This window comes from Oncorhynchus keta, chromosome 35, assembly GCF_023373465.1.
Source record: "Oncorhynchus keta strain PuntledgeMale-10-30-2019 chromosome 35, Oket_V2, whole genome shotgun sequence".
Lineage (NCBI taxonomy): Eukaryota > Metazoa > Chordata > Actinopteri > Salmoniformes > Salmonidae > Oncorhynchus > Oncorhynchus keta.
This window is the reverse complement of record NC_068455.1, coordinates 13,186,942-13,204,590: the sequence shown is the minus strand read 5'-3', so window position 1 is coordinate 13,204,590 and position 17,649 is coordinate 13,186,942. Positions and strand designations below refer to the sequence as shown.

The following is a 17,649-nucleotide window of genomic DNA, read 5'->3' as shown; positions in this document are numbered from 1 at the left end:
ACACACACACACACACACACACACACAGAGAAGAGACATAGATATGTGTTTTCAATGTTATACATTTTATTAAGTGTTTGGAAATCAGTTCGACCTATCTTTAATGATATATCTTCTGATATATATTCTGGACAAAAATCATTGTATACAATTGAAAAAAAAATTCAGAAAAATCCATCTAGGCAATACAATAATATTAATTTAGGTGGTGATGACAATAACACAATGACCACACCACACACACTGTCTCTATTGTATAATACGCATTGAAGTCTTGCTGTATGACACAGTAGAGTAGCAATGCTAAGCATTGAATAGTTGAATCATCACATAACTTGTCTACAATACCTTTTCAAATAAACCTGCAGATATACTTAAATAAAAAGCAGCACCAGACATGTTAATTACTGAACATGTTCACAAATTAATCAGTCAATCAAAAACAAATTAAAATCTGAAAATATAAAAATTATAACTTTGATGTCTTCAATACCATGTGACACTATAAGCACTAATGCGGACAATCTCTATCAAAAAGCAGCAGCAACTCCAAGGAGGCAAAGCACTTCACATTCAAATGCAATGTTCAAGTAGCATCTTTAAACACCACCAATGACTGACTAAAACACAGAGCCAACCAAGTTTATACACCATAACGTTACATTAATTCCAGAGGTTAGCTTGTCTTTTTTTTGTTGTTGCTGTATGATTTAACATGAGTTGACCGATCTGGCAGCAGATGAGATTTCTACTGTATAAACTTTGTCCCAGATAACGTGATCCATGCATGTGAACATTTTTGATAACGATTTACACATGCGTTCAATTTTTGTTTTTCATAGGGTCTACTAAAAGAGATGATTGGCAGAAAGTTAGGTCCAACATTGATAATATACAGGTGTCACAATTTATTTATGAATGTGTTCCAATTAATGTTGTACGGGAGGGAGTATGTGGTCATACAATAACATTTACATAATGGCTTGTCAATAATGGCACAACTTAGGGAAATGTGGATATTCCTATAGGATCACTTCATAGAAGTGATGTTATAAATAACTTGTAAATAAACTCTAATACCTTCAAACTCATCTTGTTGTCTTTCCACAATCAATATGGTCTCCTTTCTCACAATACATCATTTCAACACTTTTGTCCAGCACTGCACTTTTTCTTTAATCAGGTCTTTTAAAATTGCACTTCTCCACAGGGCAGTTTTTAAATCCGAAGCATAGATACGGTAAGTAAGAGCAACTTACCTTCTAAAATGTTTCTATATGAGGCTTACTAAAGTGTATTTCATAGCCAGTGATGTAGTTGTAAAAAAACAAAAAAACAATTGGTGGGTAAACGCTGAAGTAACGCACCCTATACTTTCAATGCATATTTCAGCTCGTGCAAAAGAAAGAAGGTGCGTAAACTGTGTTTACGTGCGTTTACCCTCCACTACACCACTGTTCATAGCCCCATAAACCGTGTTGTCCTTGCAAAGCACTAAGTTGACAGTCCCTTGTTATAGGACCCAGGAACATCATCTGATTATGTTGTCATTATGCACCAGGTTGGAACAGATCCATATATATGACACATATGTGGTGCTTGCTGGGTGGGAGCAGTCTCTCACTTAAGCCTTTGAGTAACATTGGCTAAGGCCACAGCAAAGGCCTGCACTGCTGAGAAAGGATACTGGAAATCCAGGATATAGGCGTTCCCATCGATTCTGCCAAACTGCATCACCTGTAGAAAGAAAGGGGGGGAAAAAAATCTGGAAAACAGATATAACGCTTCGAGGAAGGCCTGTTTTCATCGCTCAATGTCTACCTGGAGCTCGATGGGTACTGACTCAGCTAAGCCATAAAGAGGTCAATGTGACAGTTGGTATTTTAAGCAACAACAATACTACACTGATTTTAGAATTCTAACTTATATACAACTGCCGTTATTAACAAATCATCCAGGTTTCTGAAAATAATAAAAGCAAAATCTTACCTGTCTGCCATCCAACTCGATCTGAAAGTTCTTAGCAGACTCCTGAGTGACCCGTCCTCCGAAGTCCAGCTGGTAGACCTGTGTTGCCTCGTTCCAGAGTGGCTGCTTATTGGCCATGACGTAGACGAATCCCTGGCTGCCCAGCCCGCGGTCCTCTCTCTCATTGGCCTTCCTGCACTTGATCTCTTCCAGTTCACTGGCCATCCTCAGGCTCCTCTTACTCTTCCAGCCCTTCTTGGAGCTCTGGCTCTGGTTCATCAGTTCGTCTCCACTGATGAAGAGCTCGGGCTCACTCTCGGAACTGTCCTGGAACTCGCTGGTGGTACTTGTCCTGTTGAGCTTCTTGGTTTTGTTCAGCTGCTCCCTCTGGCCTTTGGGTTTCTTCTTCTCCCTGCCGCCAGGCCTGGGGCTGGAGATGAGGGAGTTGAAGTCGGAGAGGGCGCGCCCTTCCTTTTTGGATTTTCCTTCTGAGACGGTGGTCATGTTTGCCTCCTCAGCTCGGCTGTCCAGACGTTTACGGCTCTTCTTGCTGAACCTGTCAGTCCCCTGCCGGTCTGGAACAGGGCTTTCATTTAGAGAAGACGGCTCCTGGAAGCTACTGGCAGATTCCGTCAGCTCCTCTGTAGGGCTTTTGGGTTTTGGCAGCATGGTTGGTGGAGGAGGAGGAGGAAGTGAAGGAGGTGGGGGAGGAGGAACCGTAGGAGGAGATGGGGAGAGGACTGGCTTCTCTAACAGTTGATGAGACTTGCTGGGCAGGGTGGCAGAGCCTGAGGGGTCCTGCATGGGTAGGCTGTAGGGGTTCCAGGGGTGCAGGCTAACAGGTTGCAGCTGAAGCCCGGCACAGGAGCTAGCTCCTGGGTACATCGGTGGCAGAGGGCAGCAAGCCAGGTTGGCAAGGTTGGGAGGGTATCCAGGTGGCAAGACCAAGTTGGGGTCCTGCTGTGTGAACTGGGGAACTGGGGCAACTACTTCGTTGGGAGGGCAGGGTGGTGGAGGGCTCTGCATTGACTGGAGTGGGGGTCCACCCTGACCTCCCCCTGGAGGGAAAGGTGAAAGGGAGATCTGGTAACCCGATGGGAAAGTAACAGTGCTTGGGCTGCTGGGGTTTTTTGTTGAGAGTAGGAAAGGCAGCCGTGTCATGTCCAGGTGCTGAGCATTGCTGAAGATGAGTGGGGGTGGGGGTTTGTGTGTTGGTGGTGGAGGGGGAACTAAGATAGTCTGTTCTTGAGGTATCCAGAACTCCTCTGCGGTGTTTGGGTCCCACTGGTATGGCGGAGGACGTTTCAGAGTCAAACTAACCTCCCCAAGAGTCAGGTGACGACACTGCTGACTTAATGCCTCGTCTTCAGTAAAGGCAGAGTTCACGTATACAGTCCTATCCCTGCTGTTATCAATAGGACTCAGCAGATTGTACGATGACTGAGAAGCAAGAGGTGAAGTGCTTTTGGAGTGGACAATGATGGTGCTGTGATGAGCACCTTTTCCTGGTGGGAAATCCTGTCGCACTACAGTGCCTCCTGCAATGCCACTGCTGCTACTACCACCCCCGCTAACACTGACACTGGTGCTGCTGCTGTTGCTGCTGCACTGAGTGCAGGTATACAGAGCTGTTGGCACTCTCTGCTGGTAAGAGAGCGCTAGGGCAGCACTATTGATCTTCGACTTGGACGGTAGAGTCCTTGAAGCATCAACCATCTGGGAGACCTTCAAGCGGGATTCCCCATCTCGCCTGTCACGTCGCAAGGTAGCGTGAATCATGTGACTACTGTCCATGCGTTGGGGAGGATGAAGTGTTGTCGTGTTAATGTTAACCTGATTGGCTGGATCTGGGTAGGGGGGCGGGTCTCCGCTGGGTATGGAGTATCGTGGCACCGAGAGGCGGCTTAGAGTCGCTGAGCTGTAAGGAAGATGGATTTTCTTACTGTCAGACGATGAGGTAACTTTAAGTGTGGCAGAACCTCCCATGCCTTGAACAGCGTAGGCGTTCTGGTTGCGTATGAGTCTTCTGCGAGGTCGACACACCTCCTCTACATTCCCACTGCTGTCAAAGGTTGTGATCCTCTCGTATCCCATCTGGTACTGGAGACCAACTGGGTGGAGTGAGAACTCGTCTTTCTTCAGACAAGGGTCTGCTGTGACCAGTATGTTGGGGTTGTCACAGTTGGTGATGAGGGTCTGAGGAGCGGTGGAGGTCGTGGCGGTGGCTGCAGACACTACGGTTCCTGGGTAGGGCGGGGGAGCGTTCACCTTCCTCATCTGGATCTCAAGGGAAGTCTCTGCATCAAGGAAGGAAGGAGGTCTAGACCGTAGTGTGTCTGTGTCAATGAATGAAAGAGTTCTAGATCGGGAGGAGTCCGCATCGAGGAAAGACGGGGGTCTAGATCGCAATGTACCAGTATCTACATCAATGAAAGAAGGAGGTCTAGTCCGTATTGTGTCTAAGTCGATGAATGACGGCGGCCTAGATCTTGATGTGTCTGCTTCAAGGAAGGAAGGAGGTCTAGACCGTATGCTGTCTACATCAATGAATGATGGAGGCCTGGATCGCGGTAGACTTGGCCTGCCCAGAGTATGGCTCTGAGTATGGCCCTGCTGTCCTCTTTCTGGTCCCAACTCTGGACTGGGGTGGGGTACCTGAAACTGCTGCAAAGAGATGGTGGGGTAGCCAGTAGGCGGAGGGGGCAAGGTGATCTGCAGCTTTAGTTGCTGCTGCATTTGTTGGTGCTGTCTCTGCATCTGTTGGTGTTGCTGTTGTATCTGCTGATGCTGCTGCTGTAACTGCTGCTGTTGCTGCCTCATCTCTATAATCTGCTGTCGGATCTGCTGTTGTTGTTGCTGCATTTGTTGCTGCTGCTGATGCATTTGCTCGTGCTGCAGTTGCATCTGTTGGTGCTGCTGAGCGATTTGCTGCTGTTGCAAGTGTTGGTGCTGCTGTTGGATCTGCTGTTGTTGCTGTTGCAGTGCCGCCTGTTGTTGTTGGTACTGTTGTTGCAGTGCTTGGTGCTGCTGAGTCTGTTGCTGCTGCTGCTCTTGGATCTGCTGTATGTGAAGCTGTTGTAGTTGTTGATGTTGTTGTGGAATCTGTGGTTGTTGGTGCTGTAGTTGTTGATGTTGTGGAATCTGTGGTTGTTGGTGCTGTAGTTGTTGATGTTGCATCCTCTGTTGTTGCTGCTGCTGCTGTTGCGTTTGTATCTGCTGTGGTTGTTTGGACTGCTGTTGTTGGTGCGTCTGTTGTGACTGAGGACGTTGTTGGTGAGGTTGTTGGGGGAGGTTATGTGGAGGCGGAGGTGGAGGTAATGTTCCAGCCAGGAGGGGACCAATCTCTAGCCCATTAAATATCACCTGTCCTGGGTTGGAGTACCTTCCTAGAGTTCCACTGTAATGTACTGCCACAGCATCCTGACCATGATCAGACCCCAGAACAGAGGCTGAGGCCGCTGCTGCTGCTGCTGCTGCTGCTGCTGCTGCTGCTGAAGCCGTAGCCGTGGGATTGGTCAGGACATCCAGCTGAATGTTCTGATTGGCCAGCAGGGACTGGACCAAACCAATGCTCTGAGTGGGGGACATGGCCTGGGCGGGGCTGTGGATGGGCGCGATGGGGATGTTGACCGTACATGGAGGGTTGTCACCTGTCACTCCAGATGGTCCCGTTACTGAAACACAAGTCAGGGACTCTTATGAATTACATCAACATACACATTGATCCACACAAATGTCAAATTCTGAAAATCCTGTATTCAATAATCCTGAAAAATCCAGTGAAATCCAATTATTTCCTTCATTCATACCTGGCAAGTCATCCTCATCCTCACTGAAGACGTTTGGGTTAAAGACCGGCAGGCTCATGAAGTCAAGTGATATTCTCCGCACCTCTGGAAGGTAGATTGTCATCTGCCTTGGTTGTAGATGGAGCAAACTGGTCTTATAGATAACTGAAATGGAGAGAAACATGTCTTTGGTCAAATTTGACAGAAAAATGACAGGAAGGAAATAGCAGTCAGAATAAAGTAAAAACGTAAAAAGTTAAACACATCAAATTGTGTGATTTAATGTGTACATTTTGTTCTTCTCACATTGTAGTGATCTTACCTGCACCCAGATTAGCAGGTAAGAAAGAAGCAAGTCCCACAATTTTGAACTTAGTCCCCCAAATATTGGACGTGACTTGAGCCAGGTAATTATGCTGTGAAACCAGGCAAATAAAAAGGCAGATGGATTATTTGGTGACTTTTTTTAACCAAATGAAAGATGATCTCAGAACCCAGAACCAAATATCGTATGTGCTAGCTAGCTAGCTACCTGATTTACTTCCGGCTGTGGAAGTGGCTAAATTTAAACTAGCGAAAACAGCAGTTTCAGCCAATAGAATCACTATGAACTTTCCACTTAACACATGTTCAGATAATACCTCAGAGATTCCATCCATGGACATCTCTCGACGTGTCAGACTGGGAGAACGAATCAGAGGCTTCTTCGTTGGTAACCTTGGCGATCGAAGCCCTTCCTGACTAGTCCTAGACGTCTTGGGAGATTTTCTTGATTCCATGTTCCTTCTACGCCAGAAAACAACAAAACCAATGGCAAATAAGGGCAAAATAGACTCATTTTAAATAATAAACACTGTCGTTACAACAAGTTAGAACAAATCAAATGATAAATACCGGTATGACATATTTAGGAAGCTTGAGCTTTTGAATTAGATGGATCAGCGACGAGTAATGTTTAGGATTAGAGTTGAATATGGTAAACAGAAATCTTATAATGTCATTCCTGCAGAATCTAGACCACTGTAATGAAAGATACCTGGAATGCTTGGGAGACCTGTTTCCTCTGGATAGTTTAGGCGACTTCTTTCCAACCCACTCATCACTCAACTCAATGTCGCTGGAGTCGGAACAGTTACAGCTGTCAGTCATGTAGGAGATCATAGCATTCACACACACCTCGTCTGAAATAAACAAACAAACAAACATACAAACAACAACTAAAAAATGATCTATGATTCAACCTAAACACGTCAGAACTGTAGAACTTGTGAAAAACAATAGTAGGGGTAGCTGTTTGTGTCTAACATACTATCTATTTTTTAAAAGCTCATTATAATACCTTTTCCTGTGCCAAGCCCACCTGCTTTGCTGTCTGTTTTGGGGTCCATGATGATGAACTCTGGGCGTAGCTTGCTGATTCGTCTGCCTTTGAGGATAGGCACCAGCCCCCCTAGGTGTTCCAGGTATAGGGTGTAACAGGGTCCCCCTGCCTCGGGGTTGTCCTCCGCTCGCTTCATGGTGCAGTGCAACCTCTCGTTGCCAGCAGTGGGGTAGCTGACAAAGTCCCGGATGTTGTTGGGATCAGGAATGGGAGGCTAGAGAAACAAGAGAAGAGCATTAACAGTTGGTTCCCAATTCACATCCTAACCCTACTCTTTCCCTTGGCCTCTTAGCCCTTTAGAGCTTTAGAGTCTGAATAGTTATAATCAGGGTATTAATGGAGCTTCCAGCGCATCCCTTGCACCTTACATATCTACAAACATTAAAGGGTTATGACCAAGGGGTGATGTGATTTTGAAATGAACAGGTCCAGATGTCTTTGAGCTGAGATAATAGCCTACAGTAGCCAACTGAATAAATCTCCTTCTACCTTGATGGTGGGTATGAAGGCGGTGGTGACATAGGAGCAGAGTAAGGAAGGCATGTTGAGTTTGCCCACGTCCCTCTCCTCCCGCAGGGCACTGGCGATGCCCTGTTGGCACAGTAGCTGCAGGCTGGCCACCCGGTGCTCCACTCGCACCACATACAGCGCCGGGCCACATGCCAGAAACAGACGAGAGTCTCTATGGCCCCAGCAGATGGTGGTGATGGGGCGCTGCAAGGCAAAGGTTGACAAGGCAGGTTTCCAGTCAGCCCTGTTGTAATTCACATTGTATGGAACCTTGATTTCTGGTTTTCTCCATAGCCCACTGAACTGAACGAGACTTGGAAGTGTGGCAAGACAACATTTCATATTAAGTTTAACTCCTGTTAGCATTGTGGTTATTGGTTGAAGATTTCAGATGTCCTATAGACTTTGACTTATATGTGTTAGAGGACCTACCCAGAAGGCAAAACTGGTTGAAATTATGCCATACAAACAGATTACAACAAGTTTGTAAATATCACACTAACGTTTCAGAGGATGAAATCAGAGGGGAGCTCACCTGGGCAGGTGTTTCTAACGTGTAGATATGTTCTCCTTGGACATTGTAGAACTTGACCAGGGCGTTCCTCATGATAGAGTCAGAGGGGAGTCCGGGGACACCATGTCTCTCCATCCCAGCGACTGCCAGGAGGTCCCCCTGAGAGCACCACTGGACCTCTACATCTGAAGAGGAGAGGCTTCAGTCACATCACGTTCATACTGTACAGTATCTTTATATTACACAGTGGTGGGTTTCCCCACTACATTATTTCTCACAACGACAGAAAACTGCTTCACTTTACGAAATTTGGTTGGCTCACACACAGAAGATTGATAAAGTCAGTACCTTTGAGTCCTGAGCGGATGACGGTAGGAGCGAGGTCATCGTAGTTGTTCATCAAACTGATGTCTCCTGATATGAAGCTGACTGTCAGAAGGGGCTTCAGGTTACGTACTAGGGGAGAGAAAAATATACACATTAGCCTCCTGGCCAATGTACTGTCACCATCGTAGTGCACAATTATAATTATAGTGTTCAAAGCAGTGGTAATAACAAAAACGTTAGCGGTACATTAGAGAGAGGTATAAAACAGGGATTCACTTTTTTCTTTGTTTTAGCATTAAAACAATATGTTACCTTGAGGTGGGTTATTGTCATCAGAGTCGGTGTCGCTCTCTGTGCTGTCCTCCACCAGGAAACAGGGACAGTTCCAGGACATGCCGATGATGCCATCTGACTCATGCAGGAGGACGTGGGCGATCATACGACCATGGCAGTCCATCACTATCACCTGACCATCAGCCGTACCAAACAACACCTGAAGTACAGTGGGCAGGAAGGATTTTATGAGAGAAAGCGTATAGGGAGCCAGTTTCCTGGACGTAGATTCAGCCTTTGACAAAGAACAAAATATTCTCCATTATAGGGTGTAACAGGGTCCCACATTATTTTTAGTCCAGGACTACATTTACATTTACATTTAAGTCATTTAGCAGACGCTCTTATCCAGAGCGTATCCAGAGCACCAAATTGGACTAGACGTCATCTGTCTCCTGGAAACCAACAGATGATTTAATATATCAGGTGTAATTGTATCTGTATGTAAAAGTGTAATACATGTAACAATGTTTTGTTTAGGTGTGATAAGGGCTTTATTAATACATGTAAAGCATTGATTGATTGAGGCGGTTTACCTGTTGGTCATCAGGTGTCCAGATGCCACAGGTGATCTGGCTCTCCAGGTTAATCTCTGAGGACCAGTGTCTCTGTCCGCTGACCGAGCCCACCAGGACAAACCCATCCCGGTAGGCGATCAGGGCCTGGCTGCCGTCATGAGACCATGTGAAGTCACTCACCTGATGGAGAAAGATGAGAGGTAAGTGTAAACATACATACATCAATACATGATATTTTCACAAATACCTTTAACTAATATTCTTCCCATCAATTGATATATTACTCTGATGATGATTGTGCATTTCATATGAAATGTGCTTTTGTATGATCAATGGTAATGTGTGTGTGCTGATGACTTCAAACTTACCTGGGCAGGTACAAACTTACCTGGGCACCGCGGTCATTCACTAACTCTACAGACCACCGTCCCTCATATTGAATCCAAACAAAGATGCCTCCCTCCATGTCACACGTGGCCAGCTTCTGAAAGGGCTCATTCCAACGGACCAACACAACCTTAAGAGGAAACACAATGCAACTGCTATTACACTCCACCAACACAGGGGTCTGTCTAGGAATGTGAATGTGGAATACAGTTCAATATTCAACATGAAATAGGCCTACACTGTCCTGATGGGAAAAACAACAAAACAGTGAATTTCCTCCACCCTAGTTGCTGATGGTACAGTCAGCACAGATGTGAGCTCTGACAAAAGCTACACAATAATTGAAAGTTTTCAGAGAAAATATTGAATATGCATATATATATATATATATATATATATATATATATATATATATATATATATATATATATATATATATATATATATATATATATACTATACATACTTCACACGAACACACGTCAAATTATTTTCTAATGGTTGCCCAGTTCTCTGCCTAATAAGATATTGAAAACACATAAATGACAAAGCCGGCTCACACACCTCACTGTTGTGTCCTCGCAGGTTGAAGTTGATTCTCTGAGGTGTGTTCCTGTCTCTTCTGCAGTGGCTGGATGTGAACGTTACGCCCACCACCCCTCTCCCGTTCCCTGTGGCCAACCAGCCCTCCTCATAGTAGCGCCGCTGGCACACCGGCTTGTCCTTCTCGCTCTTGGGGACCCGGCCCTTCCAGGAGAGGCAGAGGATGTTGGAGTCGCTGCAGAGGATGGGACCATGTTCCACAGCAGCTAACATCCTTACTGAGTGACCAGGCTAGGAGGTAAACAGAGGAGGAGAACATAGTAACCTTTATTTGTGTGTGTTTTTTGGGTTTCCTATGTTCTTGATTAAAGCATTTGTGTCTCTAACTTTTAATGTGTAATTGCTGCTGGTCTTGTTATGCAGGATTCGCTTGCGAAGGAGACCTCGGTCTCAATGGGACTCACTGTTTAAATAAAATAAATACAAATAGTTTAATTGACTGACTTGCTTGATTCTTTGTTTGTTTTCTGTTTGTTTTTTATACATACACTTTATTCTAGATCATTAGGTAGGCTAAAGTGCTTCGGTTATTTCTCCAAGAGGTAGGTCTATTAAACCGTCCTATATAGTCAAGTCATAACTCAATATTACTCAGCTATATATGACCAGGTAATATAACATGTAGAATAGAATACAAAATAAACTACAATTGCCCACATGTTACTCACCTCACAGTTCCTGGACATTGTTGACTACAATTCCTCCTCTGTAGGTGGTGTCCATGTTTCCATGCAGATGGTGCACTGAAGACCAATAGAATTCCTAATGTCCCGAAAAGAGAAAATAATATATAATTGAAAGGTTTCACAGCATTCAGTTTACTACACCAAGACGGCTTGGGCCTCAGGTCTTGAAACGTCTATCCTGATTGGTACCCTATGACAGGGCCATTATATAGGCCTATGTCTTCATGTGATTCCAATCAAGTGTCAGGAAAAAAGACCTACAGTATGGGGCAATGCAGTTTGATGACTATTCAATGTCAAGAAAAAAATGTAAAGTTAAAGAATGAATTAGGCTTAAGCCAATGTGTCTATTCCAATAATAGCAATAGCCTGTACACACGCTATAGATTCAATCGAATAGGTGAAGTCTTTAAACAGGAAAATCACTGCCTTGTCCATTCAGTGCATCAACCTTGAAATGAATGTTGTTCTCAGCTATTAAATGGAATGTCAAGCTAGAATCCTGATCTTTATGCAGCACTGCATTGCACATTCTGAACCGAACACTCTTGCGTTCGTGTCTCCATAGGTACTGAGATCAGTCTGTTACGTCATTAACACGATACTGATTCAATAAAACTGGTAGATTCCAATGAATTCACGGAAACATTAAAAAAAACCTTATGGCAAGCGAACGTTTTATATATATATATATATATATATATATATATATATATATAATTTATATATATATATATTATATATATTATAAATATAAAAATTCAGTAGGCGACCCATCGGCTATATTTTCCATATTTACAATTAGATGGATACTCAATGGATCAATCAAATCGCGCTATCACAGTGAATTAAGATAATGCATGGAAATGAAAGCCATCCTCATCCACCGCTCTTCGTTGATATGGAATCAGAGGAGATCTCGAGGAACCTGTATAAAACGGATGATTTCCCTCTTTCGTATTTCTTTATCTGACCAATTCCAATCGCAAAACTGACAACATATACATGCCACATACACACACAACAAAAGAGCACACGGTGCAGAACTCACTTTATCAAATATAAGGTCGCTGTCATATCCTTGATCTGTGCAGAACACCAAATACTTGTAATGATAAGGTGCAGTCGCGTTGCCAACAATGATGTATATAAACCCTGGATTGCATTTGCCATGTGTTGGCCATTGGACGGCTTTGAACCCAATGGTCGGCCATATTGGCACTCCCCAATAGGAACAGTCCTGCATATAAAATCAAATAAAATCAAATTGTATTGATCACATACACAAGGTTAGCAGATGTTATTGCGAGTGTAGCGAAATGCTTGGAATGAATGGAATTCTACAAAATGTCAGTTTAATGATTAAGGAACAAAATTGCACATATTTAAGTATTTAGGTTGTAATGGGGAGAGCAACAACAGTAATCTCTACTAATTATATTTAAGAGGAAAACGTTTTTCTTTGAATATAAACTCGGCAAAAAAAGAAACATCTCTTTTTCAGGACCCTGTCTTTCAAAGATAATTAGTAAAAATCCAAATAACTTCACAGATCTTCATTGTAAAGGGTTTAAACACTGTTTCCCATGCTTGTTCAATGGACCATAAACAATTAATGAACATGTACCTGTGGAATGGTCGTTAAGACACTAACAGCTTACAGACTGCAGGCAATTAAGGTCACAGTTATGAAAACGTAGGACACTAAAGAGGCCTTTCTACTGACTCTGAAAAACACCAAAAGAAAGATGCCCAGGGTCCCTGCTCATCTGCATGAATGTGCCTTAGGCATGCTGCAAGGAGGCATGAGGACTGCAGATGTGGCCAGGGCAATAAATTGCAATGTCCGTACCACGAGACGCCTAAGACAGCACTACAGGGAGACAGGACAGACAGCTGATCATCCTCGCAGTGGCAGACCACGTGTAATAACACCTGCACAGGATCGGTACATCCGAACATCACACCTGCGGGACAGGTTCAGGATGGCAACAACAACTGCCTGAGTGCACCAGGAATGCACAATCTCTCCATCAGTGCTCAGACTGTCCGCAATAGGCTGAGAGAGGCTGGACTGAGGGCTTTTAGGCCTGTTGTAGTGCAGGTCCTCACCAGGCATCAATGGCAACAACGTTGCCTATGGGCACAAACCCACCGTCGCTGGACCAGACAGGACTGGCAAAAAGTGCTCTTCACTGACGAGTTGCGGTTTTGTCTCACCAGGGGTGATGGTCGGATTCGCGTTTATCATCGAAGTAATGAGCGTTACACCGAGGCCTGTACTCTGGAGCGGGATCGATTTGGAGGTGGAGTGTCCGTCATGGACTGAGGCGGTGTGTCACAGCATCATCGGACTGAGCTTGTTGTCATTGCAGGCAATCTCAATTCTGTGCGTTACAGGGAAGACATCCTCCTCCCTCCTGTGGTAAACTTCCTGCAGGCTCATCCTGACATGACCCTCCAGCATGACAGTGCCACCAGTCATACTGCTCGTTCTGTGCGTGATTTCCTGCAAGACGGGGATGACAGTGTTCTTTCTACCAAGGCCAGTGAAGAGCCCGGGTCTCAATCCCATTGAGCAGGTCTGGGACCTGTTGGATCATCGGTGAGGGCCAGGGCCATTCTCCCCAGAAATGTCCGGGAACTTGCAGGTGCCTTGGTGGAAGAGTGGGGTAACATCTCACAGCAAGAACTGGCAGTCCATGAGGAGGAGATGCCCTGCAGTAGTTAATGCAGCTACACAAAATGCTGACTGTTACCTTTGATTTTAACCCCCTCTTTGTTCAGGGACACATTATTCCATTTCAGTTAGTCACATGTCTGTGGAACTTGTCCAGTTTATGTCTCAGTTGTTGAACCTTGTTATGTTCATACAAATATTTACACTGAAAATAAATGCAGTTGACAGTGAAAAGACGTTTCTTTTTTAGCTGCGTTTATATATTTATATATTTTTAATGTTTAGCTCACATAATATAAATTTAAAGTATGCATTAATGTGTCTGTAATATAATCCATGTGGCAAAAACAAATGAAGAAATTAATAAATGCATTTCTATAGCTTCCAAAATATTTTTCACAACAGTGGGGGAGTGCCAAGATGAAGGTACGGTGGCTTCAACATAGAGACCCTTGGTTTCATCTAGTGTATATATAAATCATTCGTTGCCAAACTGTTTGAGCAGACGCTTGGCTCTCCTTTAATCCCGGTTGCCATGTAGGTTACATTGGGCGCGTTCCAGGTCGTTTTTAATTGTAGTCATGTTGTGTGGATCATCAGCTCTCACAGAGTCTGGAGAGGTGTTTATACCGTTTAAGGATCAGACACTTTTTTTCAATTTTCGCCTAAAATGACATAACCAAATCTAACTTCCTGTAACTCAGGACCTGAAGCAAGGATATGCATATTATTGAAACCATTTGAAAGGAAACACTTCGAGGTTTGTGAAATGTGAAATTAATTTAGGAGAATATAACACATTAGATCTGGTAAAAGATAATACAAAGAAAAAACGTGCTTTTTTTGTACCACCATCATGTATTATTCCAGCCCAGGTATAATTTAGATTTTGGTCACTAGATGGCAGCAGTGTATGTGCAATGCTTTAGACTGATCCAATGAACCATTGCATATCTGTTCAAAATGTTGCATCAAGACTGCCAAAATGTGCCTAATTAGTTTATTAATACATTTTTAAGTTCATAACTGTGCACTCTTCTCAAACAATAGCTACTGTAAATTGGACAGTTGGACAGATAGAGTAGCAAGAATTTAAGCTTTCTGCCCATAACAGATCTCTAAGATCCCCAGTGTGAATGATGACCTGGTACGCAAACAAAAACATGCAATTTTCAGAGAAAAATCAATTGATTAGAAATAAAAAAGATCAAATATCAATGTTGATATCAGTGAGTCAACAGAAAAGATATTTCTGCCAGCAATAATCGGAAATAATTTTGCAACAAAAACATACATGTGTTTTTAATAGCATTGTTGTAACGATTTTCATTGGTGGAAGAAGTTGAAGAGGACCTAAGTGAAGCGTGGTACATATCCATAATACTTTTAATCAAAAATAAATACACGAACAAAAACAACAAAACGATAAACAAACAGTTCTGACAGGTGCAACAAACACTAACCAGAAAATAACTACCTACACCACACAGATGGGACAAGGCCACCTAAGTATGGTTCTCAATCAGAGACAATGGAAGACAGCTGCCTCTGATTGGGAACCATACCAGGCCAAACACAGAAATACAAAACATAGAACAAAACATAGAATGCCCACCCAACTCACTCCTTGACCACACTAAAATAGAGACATAACAAAGGAACTAAGGTCAGGATGTGACAGCCCTTGAATGAGTAGGTGTGTCCAAACTTTTGACTGGTACTGTATTTATTCCCAGGTGGCATATGTGACATCATAAGGTGCATTCCTCTTGAAAGGTGTGGATGTCATATGTGGGAGGAGGAGTCTGTGTGGGCAGGATTCCTTTAAGACTGCTGTTACCCAACCAGAAAGATTTCCGTTGGGGTTGAACTGGCATGAGGGAGGCAGTATCTGCTGCTGATAAATTGGTGGCAGTAGTGTCATGAAGGGGCAAGGTATCTTGGTTGGTACCAATAGCGGAAACTTTCATGCTTCCTGCCCCTCTCACTTGTTGAAAAAAAATGTTGCTGGCGCTTTGCTTATCTGTGTGGGACAGAACTCTGGGAAACAAGGCTGCTTTCTCTGACAGAACTCTGGGAAACAAGGCTGCTTCTTCTGACAGAACTCTGGGAAACAAGGCTGCTTCTTCTGACAGAACTCTGGGAAACAAGGCTGCTTTCTCTGACAGAACTCTGGGAAACAAGGCTGCTTCTTCTGACAGAACTCTGGGAAACAAGGCTGCTTCTTCTGACAGAACTCTGGGAAACAAGGCTGCTTCTTCTGACAGAACTCTGGGAAACAAGGCTGCTTCTTCTGACAGAACTCTGGGAAACAAGGCTGCTTCTTCTGACAGAACTCTGGGAAACAAGGCTGCTTCTTCTGACAGAACTCTGGGAAACAAGGCTGCTTTCTCTGACAGAACTCTGGGAAACAGGGCTGCTTTCTCTGACAGAACTCTGGGAAACAATGTTGCTTCTTCTGACAGAACTCTGGGAAACAATGTTGCTTCTTCTGACAGAACTCTGGGAAACAAGGCTGCTTCTTCTGACAGAACTCTGGGAAACAAGGCTGCTTCTTCTGACAGAACTCTGGGAAACAAGGCTGCTTTCTCTGACAGAACTCTGGGAAACAGGGCTGCTTTCTCTGACAGAACTCTGTGTAAACAAGGCTGCTTCTTCTGACATAATTTCCTCTTGTGAACAATGTCCTCTTGACTCCATTATTAAAATATGGTGATTTACTTGTATGGCAACTATGTGATTTTTAGATCAAGAGCCTTTTTGATGTTCTATAAAGTGCTGCAAATGTATATTGTAATGTATAGGGGTAGGGACTAGGGGGGTAGAGCGTACATAAATAGAAACACAACACTCTGTTGCACACAATAACCTATTTGTTTCCAAGTGTCTCGCAAGTGTTTCACTAAGGTTATGATCGGCAAACCCACCAAGAAAACTCACTGTCCAAAAAAAGTCTGCAATGCACACAATCAAGTATACAGTGTGCTGGGATTTACTTAAATTGTTGTGCTACTCCCACTTCCCAAAACTCTAAGCCCTCCATTGCTCCAGTGGTTCCCATGTAAACTGCAATAATCTATGGGCGCTGTCACTGAATTGCTGATATGGAGTGGTTGCCTAGAATCTAGATGTCAAATAGACATTGCTGAATAAAAGTATATTGTAGCTAATCACTTGGCCTACCAAGACACACTGTGTAGTTGGCACTGTGCCCACGTACATTGACTCTGTACCGGAACGCCTTGTATATAGCCACACTACTGTTACTTATTGTTTATTGTTACTCCTTAATTATTAGTTATATTTCTAAATTGTATTTCTTATTTTTTTTCTTATAACCGCATTGTTGGTTAAAGGGCTTGTAAATAAAAATCAAATTTTATTTGTCACATACACATGGTTAGCAGATGTTAATGCGAGTGTAGCGAAATGCTTGCGTTTCACTGTAAGGTCTACTACACCTGTTGTATTCGGGGCATGTGACAAATAAAATGTGATTTGTTTTTATTTGACAGACCTACTGTAGACCCATACAGTAAGGCAGACAGACTATACATTACTTCAAGGAACCAGAAGATGGCAGTGAAGTCCAATGATAGACAGATTTACATTTAAAAAAACATATGCTCATGAAACATTAATTCTGGGAAAGAGAAGCTAAAGCTGAAAGTATAAGATGATACAAACAGTACACGACTAACATATTTGTTGCATAAGAAAATGTATACATGTCAATGGTTGAATGAAGCAATAACATGTTTCAAACTACACCCTATTTTTGTGACATCCACACACTGACACATTCACAGGCATCATTACTGGACACCAATATAATGTCAATAAACTGTAAAGGAAACCCACTGTGCACACATTGGTTGAGACAAAGTTGTTTCGACGTAATTTATATAGCAACGAGGGATATAAATTGAATTGATGTCTGTGCCCAGTGGGAAG

General features: G+C 43.5%; 1 protein-coding gene across 3 annotated transcripts; it reads right to left on the bottom strand.

Annotated features, from left to right (window-relative positions):
* Positions 1 to 44: 44 nt before the first annotated feature.
* LOC118368072 (tubby-related protein 4-like) lies at positions 45 to 12,168 on the bottom strand. 3 transcript variants are annotated; one of them, XM_035751821.1, is made up of 16 exons: positions 12,067 to 12,168; positions 10,998 to 11,091; positions 10,291 to 10,560; positions 9,728 to 9,856; positions 9,358 to 9,519; positions 8,801 to 8,981; positions 8,510 to 8,617; positions 8,183 to 8,346; positions 7,627 to 7,851; positions 7,096 to 7,351; positions 6,793 to 6,937; positions 6,398 to 6,542; positions 6,079 to 6,172; positions 5,778 to 5,921; positions 1,990 to 5,642; positions 45 to 1,737 (listed from the first exon to the last, which is right to left on the bottom strand). In XM_035751821.1, the coding sequence occupies exons 2-16, from the start codon at positions 11,013 to 11,015 to the stop codon at positions 1,621 to 1,623; spliced, it is 5,811 nt and encodes a 1,936-aa protein (XP_035607714.1). In that variant the 5' UTR covers positions 11,016 to 11,091; positions 12,067 to 12,168; the 3' UTR covers positions 45 to 1,620. The 3 variants fall into 3 exon arrangements, with proteins under 3 accessions (XP_035607714.1, XP_035607717.1, XP_052352553.1); XM_035751824.1 differs by having other exon boundaries at positions 7,117 to 7,351; XM_052496593.1 differs by lacking the exon at positions 12,067 to 12,168 and adding an exon at positions 10,657 to 10,732.
* Positions 12,169 to 17,649: the final 5,481 nt, after the last annotated feature.